Source organism: Choloepus didactylus, chromosome 11 (assembly GCF_015220235.1).
Source record: "Choloepus didactylus isolate mChoDid1 chromosome 11, mChoDid1.pri, whole genome shotgun sequence".
NCBI classification, from domain to species: domain Eukaryota; kingdom Metazoa; phylum Chordata; class Mammalia; order Pilosa; family Megalonychidae; genus Choloepus; species Choloepus didactylus.
In genome coordinates this window covers 21,837,457-21,861,114 of record NC_051317.1, presented here as the reverse complement: position 1 = coordinate 21,861,114, position 23,658 = coordinate 21,837,457, and the positions used below count along the sequence as shown (strand labels likewise).

The window sequence follows — 23,658 nt, the reverse complement described above, 5'->3', positions numbered from 1 at the left end:
AATTGAATCTGGAGCATGGGTTTTTGGGGGAAGGCTGGTTTTAAATGTTCCTGGATCAGAAGCTCTTACAGCAGTTATATCTATTGCTGAGTTGTAATGGCTATTTCTAAATTCTGAGATGCTGAGTACTTTGTGTATAACCTGGTCGGTCTCTGGAACTTTGGGTATCTGTGTGACACCTGAGACTGAGAGTCAGGGTCTGGCAACTGTAAATGTCAGCATTATCCCATATAGCAAATGTGAAATAGTCTGAAAAAAAAAAAAAAGAGATCAGTCTTCAATTAGAGACACGAACAAAATGGACTTGGTTAGGGCTAATGTAGATCAGACTAAAGAGTAAAGGACAATACTGATGTTGTTTTTAAAACTTCAAATTCTGTGTGAGAACAAAGGAAGAGATTTTTATTAGGTGCAAAAATCTATATTTTTGTAACACGCTATATAATTTAACTTATATGGTCTGTTTACTCAAACACCATAATTACATGGAACTTTAGATAGGGAATGAAATTTGGTTGGTTTGTACAGGTTTGTTTGAAGACCTGATACATCCCAGAGTAATTTAGGCAGAGAAGAAACATGTTTTTGCAAAACCCCTTGAAGGAATTGGGGAAAATGTGGAAATATTAAACTTCCCCACCTGGGAAATTAATGATACTCTCACAAGCATTGGGGGCTACCAATTTAGAAGGCTGATAGATCAATCTTGTGGCTTGACCTTATGAAGTTTGTTGCTGCAAAGGAGAGGCTAAGCCTACTTAAAGTGGTGCCTGAGTTACTCCCAGAACCTCTTTTGTTACTTAGATGTGGCCTCTCTCTCTAAGCCAACTCTGCAGGTAAACTCACTGTCCTCCCCTCTATGTGGGTGATGACTCCCAGGGATGTAAATCTCCCTGGCAGCATGGGCCATGAGTCATGGGGATGAGCTTGGCCCTGGCATTGTGTGATTGAGAAAGCCTTCTTGGATCCAAAGAGGGAAAAGAAATGAAACAAAATCAAGTTTTAGTGGCTGTGAGATTTCATAGAGTCAAGAGGTCATTCTGAAGGTTATTCTTATGCATTGCATAGATACCCCTTTTTAGTTTTTAGTGTATTGGAATATCTAGAAGGAAATACCTTAAACAATTGGGCTGCAACCCAGTAGCCTTGATTCTTGAAGATGATTGTGTAACTAGATAGCTTACACTGTTTGACCATGTGATTCTGAAAACCTTGTGACTCATACTGCTTTATCCAGTGTATGGACAGATGAGTAGAAAAAAGAGGACAAAAAGTAAATGAATAATAAGGAGGGGTGAGGGTAGGGGGTGTTATGGATGCTCTTTTTCTTTAATTTTTATTCTTATTCTATTTTGTGTGCGGCAATGAAAATTTTCAAAAATTGTGGTGATGAATGCACACTATTTAATGGTACTGTGAAAAACTGATTGTACACTATGGATGATCATATGGTTTGTGAATATATCTGAATAAAATTCAATAAAAAACACCTTATCAGAAGTTTGATTTCCAAACATTTTCTCCCATTCTGTAAGTTGTCTTTCTATTTTCTTGATAAAGCCCTTTGATGCAAAAAAAAAAAAAAGTTTTTAATTTTGATGAAGTCCCACTTATCTATTTTTCTTTTATTTCTTGTATTTTTGTTGGAAAGTCTAGGAAACCATTGCCTAATACAGTGTCACAAGGATGATCCCCTATGTATTCTTCTAGGGGTTTTATTGTCCTGGTTTATATTAATTTCTTTGATCCAATTACAGTTCATTTTCCTATAAGATGTGCAGCAGAGATCCTTCTACATTCTTTATCATATGGATTTTCAGGTTTCCAGAACAATTTGTTGAAGATATTATTCTTTCCTAATTCATTTGATTTGGAAACCTTGTAAAAACTTAATTGGCTATAGATGAGAGGGTCTTTTTCTGAACTCTCAAATCTCTTCCATTGGTCTATGACTGCCACTGTGTTAGTACCATGATATTCTGGTTACTGTTGCCTTGCAGTAAGTTTTAAAATAGGGAAGTGTAAGTCCTCTGTCTTTTTTGCTTCTTTTTCAAGATGATTTTTGTTATTTGGTGCCCCCTATCTCCCCATATAAGTTTGATGATTGCTTTCTCCATTTCTGCCAAGAATACTGTTGGAATTTTTATTAGGATTGCATTGAATCTGTAAATTACTTAATCATATTTAGTCTCCCAATCCGTGCATATGGAATATCCTTCCATTTGTTTAGGTCTCTTTTGATTACTTTTAGTAATGTTTTGTAGTTCTTCTTGTAAAAGTCCTTTACATTTTCATTAAAATTATTCCTAGATGTTTGATTTTTAAGTTACTATTTTTAAATGTACTTTCCCCTTAATGTCTTCTTCAGATTTTCATTACTGATGTATAGAAATGCTATTGACTTTTGTGTGTTGACCTTCCAATTTGCTGAACTTATGTATTAGCTCTAATGATATCAAGATTTTATATATATATATAAATAAATATATATAAATAAATATATATATATATATATATATATATATATGATCATGTCATCTGCAAAAAGGGAAAATTTCACTTCTTCCTTTCCAATTTGTATGCCTTTTATTTATTTTACTTGTCTAAATGTTCTTGCCAGAACTTCCAATGTAAAATTGCATAACAATTGCAACAACTGGCATCCTTGTTTCTAATCATAGAGGAAAATCTTTCAGTCTTTCACCTTTTGTGTAATGTTTGTTGTGGGTTTTTCATTTATGTCCTTTATTATACTGAGGAAATTTCCTTGCATTCCTAGGTTTCTATCTCTTTTTATCAAGAAGAGGTGCTGGGAAGGGGCAAGATGGCGGCATAGAGAGGAGTGGAAGCTAAGTAGTCCCCCTGGAACAGCTACAAAAAACCAGAAACAACTAGTAAATAATCCAGAATAACTGTGGGGGGACAAATGAGACCATCCACTCATCATACACCAACCTGAATTGGGAGGAATGCCCAAGAACACAGCATAAAATCTGTAAGTAAAACCCACAGATCCAAGTCACAAGACCCCCTCCCCCATAGCCAGAGCTGCAAAGCTTCGTAGTGCCAGAGAGAATCTCTCTCCCAGCAAGCAAATATAGCTCAGCTGAGCTCCAACTGGGGTTTTAAGTAGCGAGTGTGAACTGCTCACCACAGGTATGAATCCCCAAAAAACAGACAGAGGCTTTGGGTGATGACTGACCTTGGAGAGCCGGAGGGTCACCTTGGACTGGGTCTGAAGGGGACTGTCTGTTTCTTTATTGGCTCAGTGGAGAAAGCCCCATTCATTTTCAGTTTCCAGGGCTGTGACTTGGGGAAGGGTGGAGACAGCACAAGCAGAGAGAGAGACCATTGAAATGCTAATGACCTCCACCTGGGGGGTCTGTCTTCTCTAAGAGGAAAGGGGTGGGGCCCTTTCAATTCAGAAACACACCCCAGAGCCTGGGGGAACACGGCCATACCTCCTCACACCAGGCAAGAATTATAGGCTAACAGGCATTACCTGCTGGGCAGAAAAGCACAGTGACCTGAGGCATCAAAGGGTGGAGCAATTTTCTAAGACACACCCTCAGGGAAACCAGATACTGAATATTTCTTCCCTCTGGGACCTGAGCCTGTTCTGGTCTGGGAAAACCTGATTTGGATAACCAAGGAAACCATGCCTAGACAACAGAAAATTACAACCTACACTAAGAAAAACAAAGTTATGGCCCAGTCAAAAGAACAAATGTACAGTTCAACTGAGATACAGGAATTTAAACAACTAATGCTAAATCAATTCAAAAAGTTTAGAGAAGATATTGCAAAAGAGATAGAGGCTGTAAAGGAATCACTGGGCATATATATGGCAGGAATCAAAAGTTCAAGAAAACAACTAGTAGAATCTATGGAAATGAAAGGCACAACACAAGAGATGAAAGACAGAATGGAAACACAACAGCAGATCTCAAGAGGCAGAAGAAAATACTCAAGAATTGGAGAATAAGGCACCTGAAAGCCTACATGCAAAGGAGCAGATGGAGAAAACAATGAAAAAATATGAGCAACATCTCCGGGAAATTAAGGATGAAACAAAATACAATAATGTACACATCATTGGTGTCCCAGAAGGAGAAGAGAAGGGAAAAGGGGCAGAAGCAATAACAGAAGAAATAATTCATGAAAATTTCCCATCTCTTATGAAAGACATAAAATTACAGATCCAAGAAGCTCAGCGTACTCCAAACAGAATAGATCTGAATAGGCCTATGCCAAGACATTTAATAATCAGATTATCAAATGTCAAAGACAAAGAGAGAATCCTGAAAGCAGCAAGAAAAAAGCGATCCATTACATACAAAGGAAGCTTAATAAGACTATGTGCGGATCTCTCAGCAGAAACCATGGAGGCAAGAAGGAAGTGGTGTGATATATTTAAGATACTGAAAGAGAAAAACCGCCAACCAAGAATCCTATATCCAGCAAAGCTGTCCTTCAAATATGAGGGAGAGCTCAAAATATTTTCTGACAAACAGACAATGCGAGACTTTGTGAACAAGACACCTGCCCTACAGGAAATACTAAAGGGAGCACTACAGGGTGATAGAAGACAGGAGTGCGTGGTTGGGAACACAATTTTGGGAGATGGTAGCACAACAAGGTAAGTAACTGAACAAAGATAACTATGAATACGGTTGAGAGAGGAAGGTGGGGAGCATGTGAGACACCACAAGAAAGGAGGAAAGATAATGACTGGGACTGTGTAACTTGGTGAAATCTAGAGTATTCAACAATTGTGATAAAATGTACAAATATGTTCTTTTATGAGGGAGAACAAGCAAATGTCAACCTTGCAAGGTGTTAAAAATGGGGAGGCATTGGGGAAGGGATGAAATCAGCATAAACTAGAGACTGTAACTAATAGAATCATTGTATTATGCTTCCTTTAATGTAACAAAGGTGATATACCAAGGTGAATGCAGATAAGAGGGGGGGGATAGGGGTGGCATGTTAGATACTTGACATTGGTGGTATTGTCTGATTCTTTATTCTGCTTTGATTTAAGGTTATTTTTCCTTTTGCTGCTTTCTAGCTGTCATTTTTTTTCCTCTTTCTTTTGCCTCTCTACCTTCTTTGATTCTCCTTCCTGCCTTGTGGAAGAAATGTAGATGCCCTTATATAGATAGTGGTGAAGGTGGTGAACACATAAATGTATGACCATGCAGAGAACCATCGATTATTTACTTGGGATGGAATGTATGGTGAGTGAACAAAACCATATTAAAAAAAAAAAATGGGTTGATGACAAAACCTCGAGGGCAATATACTGAGTGAAGTAAGTCAGACACATAAGGACAATTATTGCAGGGTCTCACTGATAGGAACTAATTATAATATGTAAACTCATAGACATGAAATATAAGGTACCAAGATATAGGACGAGGCTTAAGAATGGGGAGTGGTTGCTTAGTATGAGCAGAATGTTCAATTAAGATGAACTTAAATGTTTGGAAATGAACAGGGGTGTTGGTAGCAAGATGTGAGAATAACTAACAGCACTGAATGACATGTGAATGAGGTGGAAAGGGGAAGCTCAGAGTCATATATGTCAGCAGAAGGAAAGTTGGAGGTCAAAAGATGGGAATGTATAAAACTGAATCCTATGGTGGGCAATGTCCATGATCAAGTGTACAAATACTAGAAATTGCTTCCATGAACCAGAACAAATGTATGACAATACAATTAGAAGTTAATAATAGAGGGGCATATAGGGAAGAAATATATACCTATTGCAAACTATATACTACAGTTAGCAGTATTTCAACATTTTTTCATGAACAGTAACAAATGTAGTATACCAATACTACGAGTCAACAATTGAGGGGGTTTGGTTAGGGATAGGGGAGGATTCCAGTTTCCTTTTCTTTTTTTCTCTTTTCATCTTTCACTTTATTTCTTGTCTGGAGTAATGAAAAGTTTCTAAAAATTGAACAAAAATTAAGTGTAGTGATGGTACTGTATGAGGGTACCCAGGGGCAGGTGATTGTACACTTTGGATCTTTGGATAATTGTATGGTATCTGAACAATCTCAATAAAAATGGAAAAAAAAAAAAAAAGAGGTGCTGGATTGTGTTAAAGGCCCTTTCTACATCAATTGGACTTATCATGTGTGTGTTTTTTTTCCTTCATCCTATTAATGTGCTGCCTTACATTATATGTTTTTCGTATGTTGAACCACCCTTGCATATGTAGAATAAAACCTACTTGATCATCACATATAATTCTTTTAGTGTGTTGTTATATTCAATTTGCAGCATTTTGTTAAGATTTTTGCATCTATATTTATAAAGGATGTTCGTCTGTAATTTTCTTTCCTTGAATTTTTATTTGGCTTTGCCATTAAGTTGATGCAGGCCTCAGAGAGGTATTTTTCCCTCCTCTTCAATTTTTTGGAAGAGTTTGCACAGGATTGACATTAATTCTTCTTGGAAAGATTGATAAAATTTACTAGGGAAACCATCTGGTCCTGATATTTTCTTTTTTGGGAGATTTTTGTTTAATGATTCAAACTTTTTACCTGTTATTGGTGCATTCAGATAGTTTATGTCTTCTTGAGTCAGTGTAGGCACTTTTTTTCATTTCTAGGAATTTATCCATTTCATCTAGCTTACCTAATTGTTTATTGTAATTTATAGCATCTTCTTATAATCCTCATTATTTCTTTTGGGTCAGTAGTAATGTCCACCTTTCACTTCTGATTTTAGTTATTTGTGTCTTCTCTATATTTTTTCTTAGATAGTCTAGCTTAAGGTTTGTCAATTTTATTGATCTTTCCAAAGAACCTACTTTTGGGTTTGATGATTATCATTATTATTTTTCATTCTCTATTTTTTCATCTCCACTCTAATCTTTGCTATTTCTTTCCCTCTCCTCGCTTTGTGGTTAGTTTGCTTTTCTTTTTGTAGATTCTCCAGTCATGATTTTAGTTCTTTATTCTTTTGAATTTAAGAATGTAGAGACATAAATCTCCCTTTCATCCCTGCCTTGTTGCAGCCTATAATTTTTCGTATTTTTTTTTTAATTTTCATTCACCTGAGATATTTTTAATTTTCCTTGTAATATCTCCTTTGACCCATTGGATCTTTAAGGGTGTGTTCAATTCCCCAATATTTTGTTTTTCCACATATTTGTAAATTCTGCATATTTGTGAATGATAATGTTTTGTCAATAAAACTTTTATAAGAATCTTTAAAATGTAATTAAGTTTTGTAAGTCTTAAAGCTATTATATATGTTTTAACATTCAGTATGGGATTTATAGTATGTCACTTTAGAGAAATTATTTAACTCATGCTCCTCTATCTTTCATCATTTGTTAACTATTGATACTGTTTCTAGAAGACATTGCTTCATCCTCCAATATTAACATGAATTTTTCCATCTTTAACTCTTGTCTTTATTTAAGGAATGTTCAGTTTGTATTGGAACTTTCATTAAATTGCACTCCTCATTTACTTGCTGTGGATTATAAATTTGAACAATATATTTTTCATAACTTTTTATGTTTTTAATTTTTAATTCTATTCTATAACTTCAATGTGTTTATACATGAATATTCTCAGCAGATTTTGATTCCTTCAAAAGAGGACTCACACATCTATTATTGTCTCCTTGACACAAAATACTATTATTGTCACAGATTTTTTCATAGTTATTTTCAAAAAATGTGATGTATATAAATTCATTTATCTTTTTTAGTGTTCTGTAATTTGAAAAAGATCCTCACTAAAGTGTGTGTGTATATATGTGTATATATATATATATATATATATATATATATATATATATATATTTAATTTTTTGTTTGAAACTTTTTAAAATTTTACCCCACAACATTTTTCCCCATTTGGATACCTTCAGAACCACCATTGACGTGTATTAACATTGCAATAAATCATGTATTTGCGCATATGACAGTCTATGCATTATTAAACATTTAATAAATTCCAGCTGCTTTTTAAAGCAGTTTACCTAAACTGAATTATAAATTAATTTATGCTTAGTTGGGTAAATTATTTTTTAAATGTTTCACTGTAGATATGATGTGGAGTATTCTGTTTTTCACCCTTATGTTATTGCTATATTAAAATCCCCTATAGAGCTCTACATAAGAAAGATTAAAATCCCCTGTATAGCTCTACATAAGAAAATATGATTTTTTGGTCAAGAAAATATACAATAACAGTGAATTATTTAGGTAACCGTACTCGGGAATGTGCCAGGCACATTGTCCCTTCTCCATAAGGACTGAATGAATGATTGGACTAATATGTTATGAAAACCATTTCCTGAATTATAAAAACTCTTGTTTACCTTAGAGTGTTTGAAATTGTTCTTTGATAGTAAAGATCAATTGTGGTTCTCCATTTCCACATAAAATAGGTTACGAGAATCCCTGTCTTATAATTGCAAAGTACAGATTAAGCAAATCAATGCCAACTGCAGTGGCAGCAATTCCCTTTGGGATATTTAGGAGATCAAGCCTTTGGAAGAGGAGCAACAGAGATAAAACCACCATCTTCCTTGTTCCCTGACCAACATCTCTGTTAGCTGAAGTCCAGAGAGCAAGGAGTCAAGTGATTTTTATGGGAACAGTTTCTCAGTATTTGAAAGTCAGATTTAGCTTTGCTCACCTGGATTAATGATCAATAATAATTTCACCAGCAGCAACATCAGAAGCCTGTTGACTACTTGCATATGACAGATACTTTAGTGAGTAATAATTTTCATTTTTCCAGATAAAAAAGAACAGGTGTGAGTGAAAAAAAGATCTAAATCCTTTAATAACAGAAGTTTTTATAAGGATTAAATGTTTATTTAGGATCAAAAGAGATATGTGTTTTCTATATAGGTTACATAGAAATAAAATATTATTTTTGTACATAATTTCTGAAATTCAAACTCAGAAAGGATTTATTTTAGGAGGGTAAGTGTGGTATAATTTTTGTTCAGGAACATATAAGACTGTGAAATAGTTATTTACATGAAACAACTGCTTTTCAAATGCATAACAGGGAGCTGAGCACACTGTAAGCAATGAAAAAAGTTGAAAATATTAAAGGTTATTTCAGTATGAGCAGAACCTAGTATAGTGTTGAAAAGAAAATGAAGTAAATTAAAATTTATTGCAAATTTGAGAAAAACATTGGATTAAAAAATGGAAAATGGTGAAAACTTTTTTAGAATATTGGATCATTATTATTGACTCATATAAACTACTAGGCTTTTGTATAGTTTTTGCTTCATGAAGAAAATAATTTGGGGATCATAGAGAATTTATATTTTTTGGCTGTACAGAAGAAAATATATGATATTGTGCTATAAAAATTGGCAATAAATCTTCACCATGCTGGTCAATTTGGTAATTCTCAAATAGACACACATTAGGAAAAAATGGATTTGAAGTGTTTTCTTCCAAAAAATATTAGAGCAAAAATATTGTTTCCTACCAAATACTGAGTCATAATAGTTTGTATGTTCTTTGATTTTTCACCAAATCATTCTATTCAAAGAATAAAAACAGGATATCTGGAAAAAGAATGCATAATATTAAGGAGAAAGTTAATGCTGGAGCAAACCTAGAGGAAAACATTTCTTAAGGAGATTAGAAGACTTAAATAAAGATACTAAATAATATTTATTCAATAAAGAAATTAACAAATATTTTTATCAAATGTTTACTAATGCTGACTGTATATTCTAAATAAGAAGTCAACTAGTTTCAATACTTTAGACTGAATTTTTCCACCCCCAATTTTTAAACAATTGCTAACTGTTCATAGTTTTGCCATGCATTGAATTATTATTAATCATACTACAAAATTGGATATAGAAAGATTAACAATAGGGGAGTATCTCAGTTTGTAAAAGCTGCTTGAATGCAATATACCAGACATGGGTTGGCTTTGATAATGGGAATTTATTAGCTTATGAGTTTACAGTTTGAAGGCCATGAAAATGTCCAAATTAAGGCATCAACAGGATGATACCTTCTCTGAATAAAGGTCAATGGTATCCATGGTTCCTCTGTCACATGGGAAGGCACATAGCAATGGAAAGTAGGAAGAATAGAAATTTAAGAAAAGCAAGGAGAAGACTGTCAAATATTTTATCAGGTATATTTATAAGACAAAGAAACATTAAAGGGAATTATAAATCAATTCATTTAATTGACTAACAAATATTACAAAGCAAAATGGAAATAGGCTGTGGCATGGACATATGGAAGCATCCATATATTTTCCTTCACTTTGTATCACATGTAAATTAAGATCCTTCTCTCTGATACACAGGGTACTTTGAGTTGCCAAATTTGTGACAGTGACTAGCACGGTAAACAATTGGTTTATGTGTCTGCATAGTATCATTATAACAAGATGCTTATAAAGAAAAATGGAAAACCTGATAAAAAGAGCATTTATAGAATGTATGTATGTAAATCAGATTTTTGGCATTGGAGAGAATTTGCTATACAGTTATAATAGTTGGACACACACACTCACAAGCACACTGACCAACACTGCATATTGCATATTGATTAGTGCCTGCTGAGCATTAAATAGGGACACTTGGTATTCTTGATTGCTTAAATAACAACTTATTTTCCTTTCTTTATTGCAGCATAACAATGAGCAATATCTCAGTGGTGACAGAATTTATTCTCTTGGGTTTTGCTGGCCCATGGAAGCTTCAGTTACTACAAGCTATAATTTTTATAGTAATTTACCTAGTGGCCCTGATGGGAAATGGCCTCGTCATCACTGTAACCTCCCTGGACCCATGCCTCCACACACCTGTGTACTTCTTCCTAAGGAATTTGTCTGTCATTGATCTTTGCCTCATTTCTACAGTTGTGCCCAAAACTGTTGTCAACTCCTTGACCCAGAGTGACTCCATCTCATTCCTTGGATGTATTGTCCAGATCTTTCTGGTGATTTTTTCAGGAGTGACAGAGCTGTTCCTTCTCATGGCAATGTCTATTGACCGCTATGCTGCCATCTGCCACCCCCTGCACTATGAAGTCATCATGAACAGGGACACATGTGTACAGATGGCAGCAGTGTGTTGGCTCAGTGGCAGCTTGATGTCATTTATACACACAGCAAACACCTTCTCTTTATCTTACTGTGGACTCAACAAATTACAACATTTCTTCTGTGATATTCCCCAGTTGTTAGCTATTTCATGTTCAGAACATATAACTTCAGAAACTGTGCTTATTCTCATTAGTGCAGTACTGGATCTTGGCTGCTTTATCTGCATCATAATCTCATACATCTATATCTTCTCCGCTATCAGAAAGATTCCCTCCAAACAAGGACAGTCAAAAGCCTATTCCACTTGCCTCCCACATCTGACAGTTGTTTCACTTTTCCTCACAACTGCTTTTACTGGTTATCTAAAACCCATTTTAGGATGTAAATCATTCACTGATCTCATTCTATCTGCTTTCTATATTATGTTGCCCCCTTCCCTTAATCCCTTTATATACAGCCTTAGGAACAAGGCTATGAAGAGTGGTTTGGAGAAGTTCATCATTAGAAAGCTTTTGAGAAAAGAAAATATTCATATATTTTGTTAAGAATAGAGGTATTCACCTCTTAAAATTTATTTACATACAGGGATAATTTAAACTGGTCTCTTACCAACTGTGTGATTCACTCCAGTGTTACCTAGAAGCACAGTGGTGATCTTTTCCCAAGGTGGAATGAAATTTGCTAGTTATTAATGAAGTCATGCTTGGGTCTGAAACAAGACAGCTCTCTGAAAGTGGTGTATAGAAAATGTGCGTCCTGGTGTTCTGACTCTAGTTTCTGTTAGGCTACCTTGGTTTCTGTTTCTTGAAACTGCTCACACTTCCTGAAATGGCTACATGACTAGAGAAGCATGAAAGCCATGTCTTCAAATGAAACTGAGACTTCCCTGAGACTAAGTATCTCCCAGGTATCTTAGTTTGTGTTCCTGTAGGAAACATGTTCTGTGGGACTGAGAATGGCCACTGGAACTTGTACCTGGATGTTCTGTACCTCCAAAATGTTGCATTAAGCTTTCTATCCTGAAATACTCTATTATTTTCCTGTAACAAATAGTTTTTTGGGTATACATAGATAGGCTTGTGAGTTCTTTCTCTTCTCTAAATCTCATAATTGGTACAATGTCAATAAAACATTTGCTTCCATTTCATGAGTATATTCATAAATGTCATTGGAAAAAACACAGGAGGGGAACCTCTTATTGGGAGATTTACTCATACTAAAAGTTATCTGATTTTCCTCTCCCTACATAAACTTTTACATTTACTACACTGGTTTGCTTGCATCATTTCAATATATGTGAAACATAGATAGGTTAACTCTTTTTTTAAATTTGAATTTGTTTTGTAGAATTAGTTGCTTATTCTTTATAAATTTAATCTGCCATCTGTTTCTTAGTCAACATTTAAAAAATACATACTTCATTTAAGTCTCTATTTTCCCTGAATATTACAAAGGAACTGACATATATTGAATTGTTGATATGTGCCTTGTTAGCATTTCCTTTAGGCACTGCCTGTCTAAACTCTGGCACAAGGAAATGAAGGAGGATAAAAGTATTGGAAATGAACTCAGTATTTTTTTCTCAGCTAATTCTACTCACTGATACATTAAAAAGCTATAGTTTTTATTATTTTCCAAGCAGTTATTCCTTAGAAATAATTGACTTCAGTTTGGAGGATGATATATATATTATGTTTTTATGACCTATTATCACTCAAACATACCTGTGTTTTAGAAATAATTTAAAAGTAGAATATCAGTTATCTTCAAAAAGTATTAGGGTTAAAAATCTCATTAATCTTCAACTTTAGTATTATGTTTGCCCGTATGTTGTTTTATAATTACATACACACATTTACTCATTCATCTGCTTTGAAATTGAATTCATTAATGATGAATATAGTTGTTTTTTTTTAAGAAATTAGACTTTTATCAGTACACAAATAAGTTTGCTTAAAATCAGCTCAGTTACACATTTTTAAAAAGTTTCAGAACCTCTCCACACCAATGTTCATAAACTAGAACAGGTTCACGTGAAACCTGCAGTCCTACCTAGTGAGCATCAATAAGCAGTGGTCCCAGGGAGTTGCTGACACATTGCTCTTGAAACTGAGAGATGGCCACAAACAAAACACCTCTCTTGTCTGGATGTGCAGGAAGAGTTCACATAAAAGGACTTCATAAAGTATCTATGAAGGAGAACTGATAATATCAGAAGAGTTCCAGCACTTCAATTGAATATAATTCTCTACGGTTCTTTTCTTGATTTAGTTTCTGTAGCTCCCGAAAACTCACTTCAATCTTGTTCAGTTCGGAATAAACACATACCTGGGATTTCACAAACTTGTAAAGACTTATTAGCAGCCTTTTTGCTTCTGGTATCATTACCACAACAGTAAAATTAGCATCTAGAAGTAGGCATATCCAATCCATAATCTGGTTCAGAGTTGGAGGATGTATTCCAGGAAGAGTCATAGTAGCATTTATGCTACACTTCAGATAAAGGAAATACAAATACTGGAGAAATAAAGTGACATGCTGTGCTGGGATATCCTTCAAGTGTGGCAGAAGAAATGTTTCACTATATGCTGAATGAAGAACTGCATTTAGTAGAGCTGCTCTTTTTGGTATTATAGGGCACGAAGTGGTCTCCTCTGTTGTGTCCTGAGGCTTTTCATTTAACTCTTTATCACAGTTATTGCAGTTATCTTCTTCAGGATTAAAGCCATTTTGAATAATTTGCTCTTCCATTTTTTCATCTTGTACAGTATCACTATCATCAAAAACTGACTCTGTGTTGATATCTGTTTCTTGAAGACTGTCATCATCAATGCTTAAGAAAATTTTTAAGCAAGCACAAGTGACTGATTCAGGAATGTCAGGGAACTGCTGTAGACAGAGCTGTAGTATCTGTACGTCTATTTTTTCTAAGGCAACCTCCATTAAGCCAGGGCACAAGCTGTAGGAAAGCACATGCGTTTGGATAACCTGCATCAGAGAGTTCCGGGGATAAAATGATGGTTCTGTTTTACATCTTCCCAGAAGTCCTGTTGCTATGTCCTCAATAATAGTATGAAAATCAGGTGTCCATTTAATAGATAAAAATTTATGTAGTTCTACTTCAATGTGTTTTTCTGAATCATTCTTTATGGTTGATAAAAGTTGTTCGGATGCTAGAACCTCTGGCTGTACACTCACTTCAACTTTTCTTGTTCTTAAGATTCTCCTTGACTGCTCCGAGTTCTGTGATCTAAGGCCACATCCCTGAGATGCTTCCCAGCTTACAAAATGGGAGACAGTGTGAGTACCTGCATCTTGAGTGTGCTTGAGTTTTCCAAGAGCACCTGCTAATGATGACACTTCACACTTATATGGAATCACAGTTAGAAATTTTCCATGTAGCATAAACAAATTTTCCCCATAATACCAGAGTTGACCAGTGGTCCCTTGTGGTAACTCTTTTGAAGCCTGGAGTGTTTGAAATTTTATGTTCCATATGGAAAGGCATTCCTTAGAAGTTGGTAGTGGAGTTCCCAGGACTGCTATGTGATTTTGATCCAGGACGCTGACTGCAACACCATTTCTAGCATTACCAGACACAACGGCCTTGAGCAACAGTGATCTAACTACCATCTGATTTCTGCCTGGGTCACTCGGATATGTCGGTATCAGGGTTTCATATATACATCCATCAGAGCTTAATGACTTCAAAGAGATGAATTTCCGATTCACAGATGCAGTAAAACTCTGTATAACAGATTTTTCTTTTTGTCAAGATAAGAGTGTGTATTTGCTTAAGATACGTGAGTTAAATATTTGTACATAAGCAAAATAATTTCCATCTTTTTCAGTCACAAAAATTAACATAGGATGCTTAAATACCATGAAAACTTTTGTCCATTTAATCACTTCTCTGTCAGTGAGAACAGTTTCAATTTTCTGCTGGGGCTCTGCAAGCAAGGCCTCTAGACCACGGATGGCACCTGCTTTGAATAGCACTAGTGGTTCGGTTCCTTGTATTGAATGTATCCTGTGCACTTCAGCTGACAATGTAGCTTTAAATACTTTATCCAAGTTTACATCTTCATTATTCCATATTCTCAAAACCTTATCATCATGAACAACAACATACTCTCCGGTTTGAAAGTTGCATACAGCTGGACATGTTATAATTTGACCTTGCTTCACTGACCAGCTGCCCAAGGGTTTCTGATCAGAAACCTTATAGAGGATGACGGTCCTACCGCCCTCCGTCACCAGAAACTGGTCTGTTTTGGCGCCCGGCTCCACGCCTAGGAGTCCGTCAGGCCCGGCGCCCAAGGATAACCCAGCCAACGTAAATTCCTCCTCCAGGGTCGCCATCTTGGGGAAACCTTTGGAAGGCCGCGCATCCTTCCCGGCAGGCCTCGCTCTTACTCTCGCGAGAACGTAGTTTTAAGTTATGTACTCTAATATCTCTAAAATATCCCCTCTTTTTGATACTATATGTCAAATGGAAATGAATATAGGCTTTCATGGCAGTTTTTTTCCTCTGCTGATTCCTCATTTTAGTATATCTTTCTCAAGATGGAAAAAAATATATGATTTAAGCTTCAGTATTTAACCAAAATTCTCTATTTGGTTTCAGTTACATTCCTTAGGTCTTGAAGGCTAGTTACTCCCTTTTCCAATGTCACTGATACTCCTTAACATTTGTGTGATCAATGCTCATGGCTTCACAGTGGTTGCACTTAGTTTAATCAGCATAAGAACTTCAGTAGAAAGTAATAAGAAAAAGGTAAATAAGACATGACATTGTGAATTGTAGTTAGCATCTGCATAATAATTTCTGCTATAGAAAAGAGTTATAGATATAACATGCATGATAACATTCTATATGCATGAGATATGGAAATTCTAACACTTTTTAAATATATAAACATACATTTATTGCAAGAGGAAAGCCAGTAACAAAAAAGTATGATGTGAAAGATTTTAATTTCATTAACAAAGCAATTACTAAGAACCTTACCAACCCTATTGAATAGGAAAATATTTTGAGAGTAATTAAGAGAAATCAACTAGTTAATAATGGTAAAAGTAAAATAATGGATATCAGACTACATCATATTCTTATCTTACCAGAAATATTTGTAGAATAGCATTTGTAACATCACATCACACTTTAAGTTTGTATTTATTTCCAGTTATTTACTTACATGTCAGCCTATGGTATTTAAATGAAAGATTCTAACAGGGAATACTTAATTTTAGGATGATAAATTATATGCAGAATATCCAATTTCCCACATCAACAAGGAGAATCATCAAATTTATGTACACCCAAAAATGACTTTGTTGTTCAATGTACATTTAACAAAGTAGTGTAAAAAATATGTATAAAGAATAAAATGTTGGGGAAAATATACTTACAATTTATTCCCTTCTTCCTAACCTAATTTGACATGGAAGCCCTCTAGATTTAATCGGGCTAACAGAGTTGATTTCCCTTTTGTAATATTAAATATATGAATAGGTGCTGATAAAGTTATCATAATACAAACATTTTTCTAATTACATTTAGGATAATATAACTCTTGCTCAAACAGTATTCCAGTGATTGTAATATTCAGCTTTGACCTTGACTTCAGCCAAATACAGATTTTGATGTGAAAAACTTCTATGAATTACTAGAATTAAAAATGCTGATCTTTTGAAATACTGAAACCTTGCCATGCTGTAAATTTTTATTTTAAAAGATTGAAACTTTTAAATTTTTGACCTTTGAATTATTTATATTTTTAATATGAATTCCACTATTCAAAGTTAACTACCTACAAAAGTTCTGAGCTTAAAACAAATTCATCCATAATTTGAATAAAAAATGTATTAGACCATTCTTTAAACACTTTTTAAAAACAATATTAAAAAATATTCAGAACTAACATTTTGTCATCTAGCTGTTTATTGAATTTATAAAACATTCTAGTAATTTAATAAAACAGCAAATGATATCTCAAAGTGTCCTTGATTGAAATTTATTTTATAGCTTTCACCATATAATTATGTTGATTTCTGCTTTTTTTATTTTGAGTCATTGAATTTTTATATATTGTCACCTTTTTTAATGGATCATAAGGAATTTCCTGTTAATTATAAATGTTAATGCTTTCCAAATATTTTGTTGAGATTTCTTAAAGAAAAGATTTCTCAATGTGCAAGTCCATATCTTGCATTGTTAGACTTGGAATATAATGGACTAAGTACTACATGTTTAAAAATTATTTGAAAATCTAAAAATAAAGATTGACATAATTATGAAAGTGATGCTTGGCCATGATGACTTGAAAAGAACGATGTGGAACTTACATACTTGAAAGTAGATTGTTGCTTAAGTCAAAAAATCAAATGAAATAACTGGTATCTAGCAGCATGCCCAAGATTCAAATATGGCAGTGCTACATTCATGTTTAAATTTGGATCTGTAAATTGATGACTCTCAAAAATTAAGAAGTCATCAATGACAATCAGGCATGGTCAGGCAGTTTAAAAAATAATGGGTGGTACTTCTATCATATGAAGAAGAAAATATCCACAACTATTTAAGTAAAAAATTCAATGAGAAAATTACAATAAAAAATACAAATCTGAAGAAACACTAAGTATACCTTACAGGTGATCTACAGGAACCTGCCAAGCATATTGCACAGCATTTCAAGAAAATATAAAATATGGGGGGGGGAACGTTAAGGCTTTCAGAAGACGGGATGACAATATATATAGTGATTCAAAGGGGTTTGAGTCTTGAAGAATCTCCCCACAAAGGACTTCTTAATTACAAATGAAGTGGACACCATCTTAAAATGGTGATCAAAGTTAACAGCACAAGTAGGGGAACAAATTGATATAATGGTGCTCCTTATTGAGTGCATTTCTGTAGTAGTTTTGCCAAAAGAGTATTAACTTGACTCTAAACATGAGGAAATCCCAGACAAAAATAAATTGATGGACATTCTACAAAATAAATGGCCTTCACTCTCTCGCTTAATGAATAAGGAAGAACAGAGAAAGACTGAGGAACAGTTCCAGATTAAAATCATCTGTGCAATGTGTGATTGTGTATTGCTTCTTAGAATATAGATTTAGACATATATATATCACATAATTTATAGATATAATTTCATAATTTGGAACTTTGACATTTGATTCAAGTATGAAGATTGAATAATAGTACTGAATCAATAGTATTTATTTTTATATTGCTAGATCTGTGCTTTATGAAAGTCTTGGGTATATTTGAAGTTTTGTTTTATATTTACTGCTTTCTTTATCTCACTGACGGACTGTTACATTAAATAACATGGAATTCCTTTAATACTTTTTGATTTTTTTAGTTGAATTTGATGATATTAATATCTTTAAACCTGTGTTTTGACAGGGGATGCTGAGTGACTTGAATGCTTGACTGTGCTAAATCTTTCAAACAGGACATGCGTAATTATCATTGCCTTCTCAGTGAAAGATAATTGAATAATATTTTTTCAGTCATTGTGATTCAGGATTCACAGACTTGAGCTCTTATATCCACTGCCTGAAAACAATTGCCTCCTACATTTTATTCATTTTCTATATTTACCTTGGGAGAATAGGTCTGGCACTGTGCTGTCATTTACAGTCATGTCTTGAGGTTCATCTCCTTACTTTAATTTATCGCAACAATAAAATATTTTGTATGCATCATACAAGAAAAATATAAAAGAAATTTAGCAAAATATAGAATTGGCTTCAATGACAGTTTTCAAACATACATTTATCTCTACTTCCTCCACAAACAGAATTAAATAATAGTGAAGCTATGAGAAAATTTTACACTCACAAAGAAAAAGAGACAGAGAATAGAAAGCACAAAGATGGACAATATTAAGCACTTGGATAATAAGAAAGTTCATACAAAAAGGGATGAAAACTCTAGATCTGCTCTCTACTTTAGGATTAGATAAACTGCTATTCTCCTGCCAGAAATATTAGAATACAGAGATAGCCAAGTTTGAAGCAGAGATATATCAGGCTGGAGACAAAATGCACTGTATAGATGGGGAGGGGATGAGGAATATACTTATATAAGAATATTCAGTGAATATACATATTATATAATGTGACACCCTTAATTTATTTTCAAGATAGTTTGAAGAAAGTTGATAATGCAAATTACACTAAACTGACAGAATATTGGGGGGTGGGGATCCTTTCTGGAAAAATTGCCTCCTTTAATAAAAAGATATTGATGTCCCCTTAAAATCTCTCCATTCTTTTTCAATGAAATTCAGCTGTTGATAAACCCATGCACGTTGCACTTGCAATAACTGCCCCCCTCTTAATTACGAACTTATACCCTAGGGCCATCTAATGCTTGTAGAAGGTCTCTAATTTGAAAGACAGAGACCAGAAGAATTGCATTGTAGGGAATGGAAGTAAAAATTAAAAACCCTTACTAAAATCTCTCACAGGAAAAAAAGAGAGAGAGAGAAAAAACAATCACTCCAATGAGTACTGGTAAAAATGTACCTCATGAAATGAAAGCTGCTTTTAGATGCTAAAATACTATAACATAATTAAAATTGTGTCATATTTTGGAAGAATATATAAGGTACTCTCTATGATAAAGAAGAAAAAAATTAAGCCAGCCATTATCTGAAACACTTATTAAAATTTCAAATTAGGAGAACGACTTTAAACTGGATGTCCTGCAGAGAGCAATTAGCTTAAAGATTTTATACAGTAGATGAGGGAGTTCAAAAATAATTTATTTTTATTTTTTCTCAGAATCATTTACTTTTATGAATTTAGGAAGATGTATAAAATCTGAGGTTGCATTAGTCATGAGAGAGCATGTAGGGACAGCAAGGGTAGGGTGCAATTTAGCAGCGGTTTGTTGGTCATTTGGTTTTATCAATATAATTGGGAGGTTTTGCCACAGTCAGTGGAAACTTTTCAGTCATTGAGTATCTTTCATAGAATATATTTGGACAGTTTTATAAGGGCAGATTTATGTGAACTGAAGCTAAATTAGTTGGATAAAACTAAATTAACCAGGAATGATTGATAACCAATACACTGAAGTAAGCAAATTTGGGGTAAGTTGATTTTGTGATTACCATATATAGATATCCATTATATACTTAATGTTGAAAGACTTGTTGAGGATGTTTTATTCCTTTTTTAAACAGACTATGCCACAGATAATGAGAAATCTTGCAGTTGTGACTGAATTTATCCTAATGAGATTTACTACTGATCAAAATATGTACATTTTGCAGTCAGTGCTCTTCTCAATTATTCACTTATGTAACCTGGTGGTGATCACAATATGGACCAGCACCTCTACATCTCCATGTATTTTTTGTTGAAGAATTTATCCTTTATGGAGCTCTGCCTCACCTCAGTTATAGTCCCCAAATCCATTGACAACTCTGACCCACAACAAATTTGTCTCATTCCTTGGATGTGTCACCTAAGTCTTTCTGGTGATGCTTGCAGCAACTGCAGAGCTGTTCCTCCCCATGGCAATGTCCTTTGACCACTAAGCTGCCATCTGCCATCCTCTGCACTATGAAGTCATCATGAACATGGATGGTGCAGATGATGACTGTGTCCTGGCTGGGCAGGGGTCTGAGTTCTGTGATGCACACAGCTGGTAACATCTTATATTTCTGTAGATCCAATGTGGTCCATCAGTTCTTCTGTGACATTCCCTAGATATTAGCTATTTCTTGTTCAGAAAATTTGATAAGACAATCTGTGTCCATTGTCATTAATGTTTTGTAAGATTTCTACAGTTCATTTTCATCATTATTTCCCTTCTACATCTTCTCCATTGTCAAGAAGATTCCATCAAGAGAAGGCCAGTCAAAAGACTGCTCAATTTGCCTCCCACATCTGGCAGGTGTTATGTTATTTCTCTCCACGGGTTTCATTGCTTATCAAAAGACAACTTCAGGGTATCCTATTTCTGACCTTGCAATTTCTGTATTCTACAGTACGGCACCCCAACCTTGAGTCTCATCATATACAGTCTAAGAAACAAGGCAATGAGAATGGCTCTGTGGATGTTGATTGAGGAAAAGTTCATCAAAAACTAAAAGAAGTTCCTACTTCCATATTAATAGCAAACATAATCTACAAATATACACCTGCCTTGTCTTCATTTTTTCCTCCAAAATAGAGTAAAATACTTTAAAAAAAATCTTTTCCTTCATTATTTGTTGGGCAAACGTGTTACACTTTTCTATAATTATATAAACTTCTGGAATGCCTATAATTATGAATTCAATTACCAATCCCCTTCTTGAGTGGCATTCAGAAGCTGGATTCTATTTTTTTTAATATGATATCAGGAAATGTGATTGCTTAGAATTCATTACTTCACAGTCTCAACCTTTACCAAAAAACAAAACAAAACAAACAGCAAAAAAACTATTCTAAACCTCTACTCTAGCATGATCTCAGCAATTCATGTTACTAAAATCTTACTGAATACTCTATCCTACAATTATTCCTTCACTGCATGAGGTTGCTTATTTCTACATCACCGTGGGGGATGAGTTGGTTCAAAAGTAAATGCAGTGATCTCACTCAGCATTTTATACTTATGGTAAGGTAACATTTTTCCTATATAGTCATTTAGGGTTTTCAGTCAAAGGACAAATGGAAAATGTGCATTAAATGAATTTCACCAGAGAGGGTTTTGAGATTCCCAAGGAAATAAACTATGATTCAAGTCTGATAATTACATTTATATTAATTTGGGTGATGTTTATTTTTACCAACATAAATATATTTTCTTGATGCCCTGTATACAAAAATAAAAATATATGAATACATTTTTTTAAAAATCCATATCTGTAATAAAACTAGTATTATTTTATATTATTCCTTTCATTATAGCTATTTTTGAGTTCTCTCCTTAGTCTTCAATTTTAATTTTGGTGGCTAGTGAGACACTTTCCATTAGCTCCCTGATAACTTACTTTATCTTTCTTCTAAAATTGTATTTATGCTTTATTTTAGTATTATCTAAAATACTATGTTGAAATAAACATACAAATGTATATATCTCCATTTTTGATAGATACTTACTTGGCATTCATTTACCATTTGAATGAAGCCATAATTAGCATACTCCTGTCTCCATCTGAACATACTGAGGCTTTTACTTCACTGGACAGAATAGAATTACTGGACTTATAATTACATGTATTTGTCTTGCTGAAAGATACAAAACAAAAAAACTATCATTCCATAAAAATACCAATGTGAACAAGAGCCCTTTACCTCATATCTGATAGCAATTAATGACCAAGATTCTTTCATTTTTTTCCAGATTGTAAATGTTCATTGTCATTCATTTTTAATTTATCTAGATACTCAATTTGATTGAGTGGAAAAGGATTTACTCCTTCGTGAATTGCACATTTCTGTGCATGTTGATCATGTTTCTATTTCATATCGCTATTTAGATGTTTGCTTTTATGTCCATGTGCTGGTTTGAATGTATTATGTCCCCCAGAAAAAGCCATATTCTTTGATGCAATCTTGTGGGGCAGACATAATAGTAGGGATTAAGTTGGAACCTTTGAATTAGGTTGTTTGCATCCAGATGCACCCCACCCAACTGTAGATGATAACTGATGAGATATTTCCATGGAGGCGTGGCCCCACCCATTCAGGGTGGGCCTTGATCAGTGGAGCCATATAAACGTGCTGACTCAAAGAGATGGAATGGAGTGCATCTGGGAGTGATGTTTTGAAGAGGAGCAAGCTTGCTAGAGAGGAACATCCTGGAAGAAAGCCGTTTTGAGGCCAGAACTTTGGAGCAGTCGCCAGCTGCCTTCCTAGCTAGCAGTGGTTTTCCGGATGCCATTGGCCATCCTCCGGTGAAGGTACCCGATTGCTGAGGTGTTACCTTGGATGCTTTGTGGCCTTAAGACTGTAACTGTGTAGCGAGATAAACCCCCGTTTTATAAAACCCTATCCATCTCTGGTGTTTTGCATTCTGCAGCATTAGCAAAGTAGAACAGCCCATTTATATGAATATTTGTTTAGAATTAATGTTAATACTTTTCCAACTTATCTGTCATAAATTTTTCCAAATCTCTTTAATTTTACATACTTAATTACAGTTTTTAACTTTATATATTTAACCCATTTTAGATGGTTTGTTTTTTGGTGTAAGACAGAGGTCCATATTTCTTCACTCTAGATGGATAACAGTTTTCTAAATTCATTTAATTAAATTCTTCCCTTAGCTAGTGAATTGATGCTTTTTTATATATTAAGTCAACATATATACATTAATATTAATTTATGTGTTTTATTTTCTGTTTCTCTGATTTTTTTTCCTTTCCTTTATAAATTCCTAACCTAATTTGACTTTAAAATTTTTATATGTTTTGCTTAGTAAAATAATTCCTTTTTTAATTATTACTTTTCCATATACTTCCTGGATACTTTGGATTTTTATTCTTCTATATAAAATTAAATTTTAAAAAATTCACACTCTTTAAAAAATATTAGAATTCAGATGGGAAACTGCTAAAGCTGGAGA

General features: G+C 34.2%; 3 protein-coding genes across 3 annotated transcripts; 1 reads left to right on the top strand and 2 right to left on the bottom strand.

Annotated features, from left to right (window-relative positions):
• The first annotated feature begins 10,666 nt into the window (after window positions 1-10,666).
• Window positions 10,667-11,620, top strand: LOC119506565 (olfactory receptor 14A16-like). The gene has a single exon (XM_037799577.1). The coding sequence runs from the start codon at window positions 10,667-10,669 to the stop codon at window positions 11,618-11,620; it is 954 nt and encodes a 317-aa protein (XP_037655505.1).
• A 1,374-nt stretch (window positions 11,621-12,994) lies between these two features.
• LOC119506207 (nucleolar protein 11-like) lies at window positions 12,995-15,443 on the bottom strand. Its single transcript, XM_037799191.1, has one exon. The coding sequence runs from the start codon at window positions 14,706-14,708 to the stop codon at window positions 13,287-13,289; it is 1,422 nt and encodes a 473-aa protein (XP_037655119.1). The 5' UTR covers window positions 14,709-15,443; the 3' UTR covers window positions 12,995-13,286.
• LOC119506213 (nucleolar protein 11-like) lies at window positions 13,287-15,462 on the bottom strand. Its single transcript, XM_037799195.1, has one exon. The coding sequence runs from the start codon at window positions 15,435-15,437 to the stop codon at window positions 14,847-14,849; it is 591 nt and encodes a 196-aa protein (XP_037655123.1). The 5' UTR covers window positions 15,438-15,462; the 3' UTR covers window positions 13,287-14,846.
• Window positions 15,463-23,658: the final 8,196 nt, after the last annotated feature.

Coding starts and splice junctions, on each gene's coding strand:
- LOC119506565 (XM_037799577.1), top strand. CDS start 10,667: ATGAGCAATATCTCAGTGGTGACAGAATTTATTCTCTTGGGTTTTGCT.
- LOC119506207 (XM_037799191.1), bottom strand. CDS start 14,708: ATGGTAGTTAGATCACTGTTGCTCAAGGCCGTTGTGTCTGGTAATGCT.
- LOC119506213 (XM_037799195.1), bottom strand. CDS start 15,437: ATGGCGACCCTGGAGGAGGAATTTACGTTGGCTGGGTTATCCTTGGGC.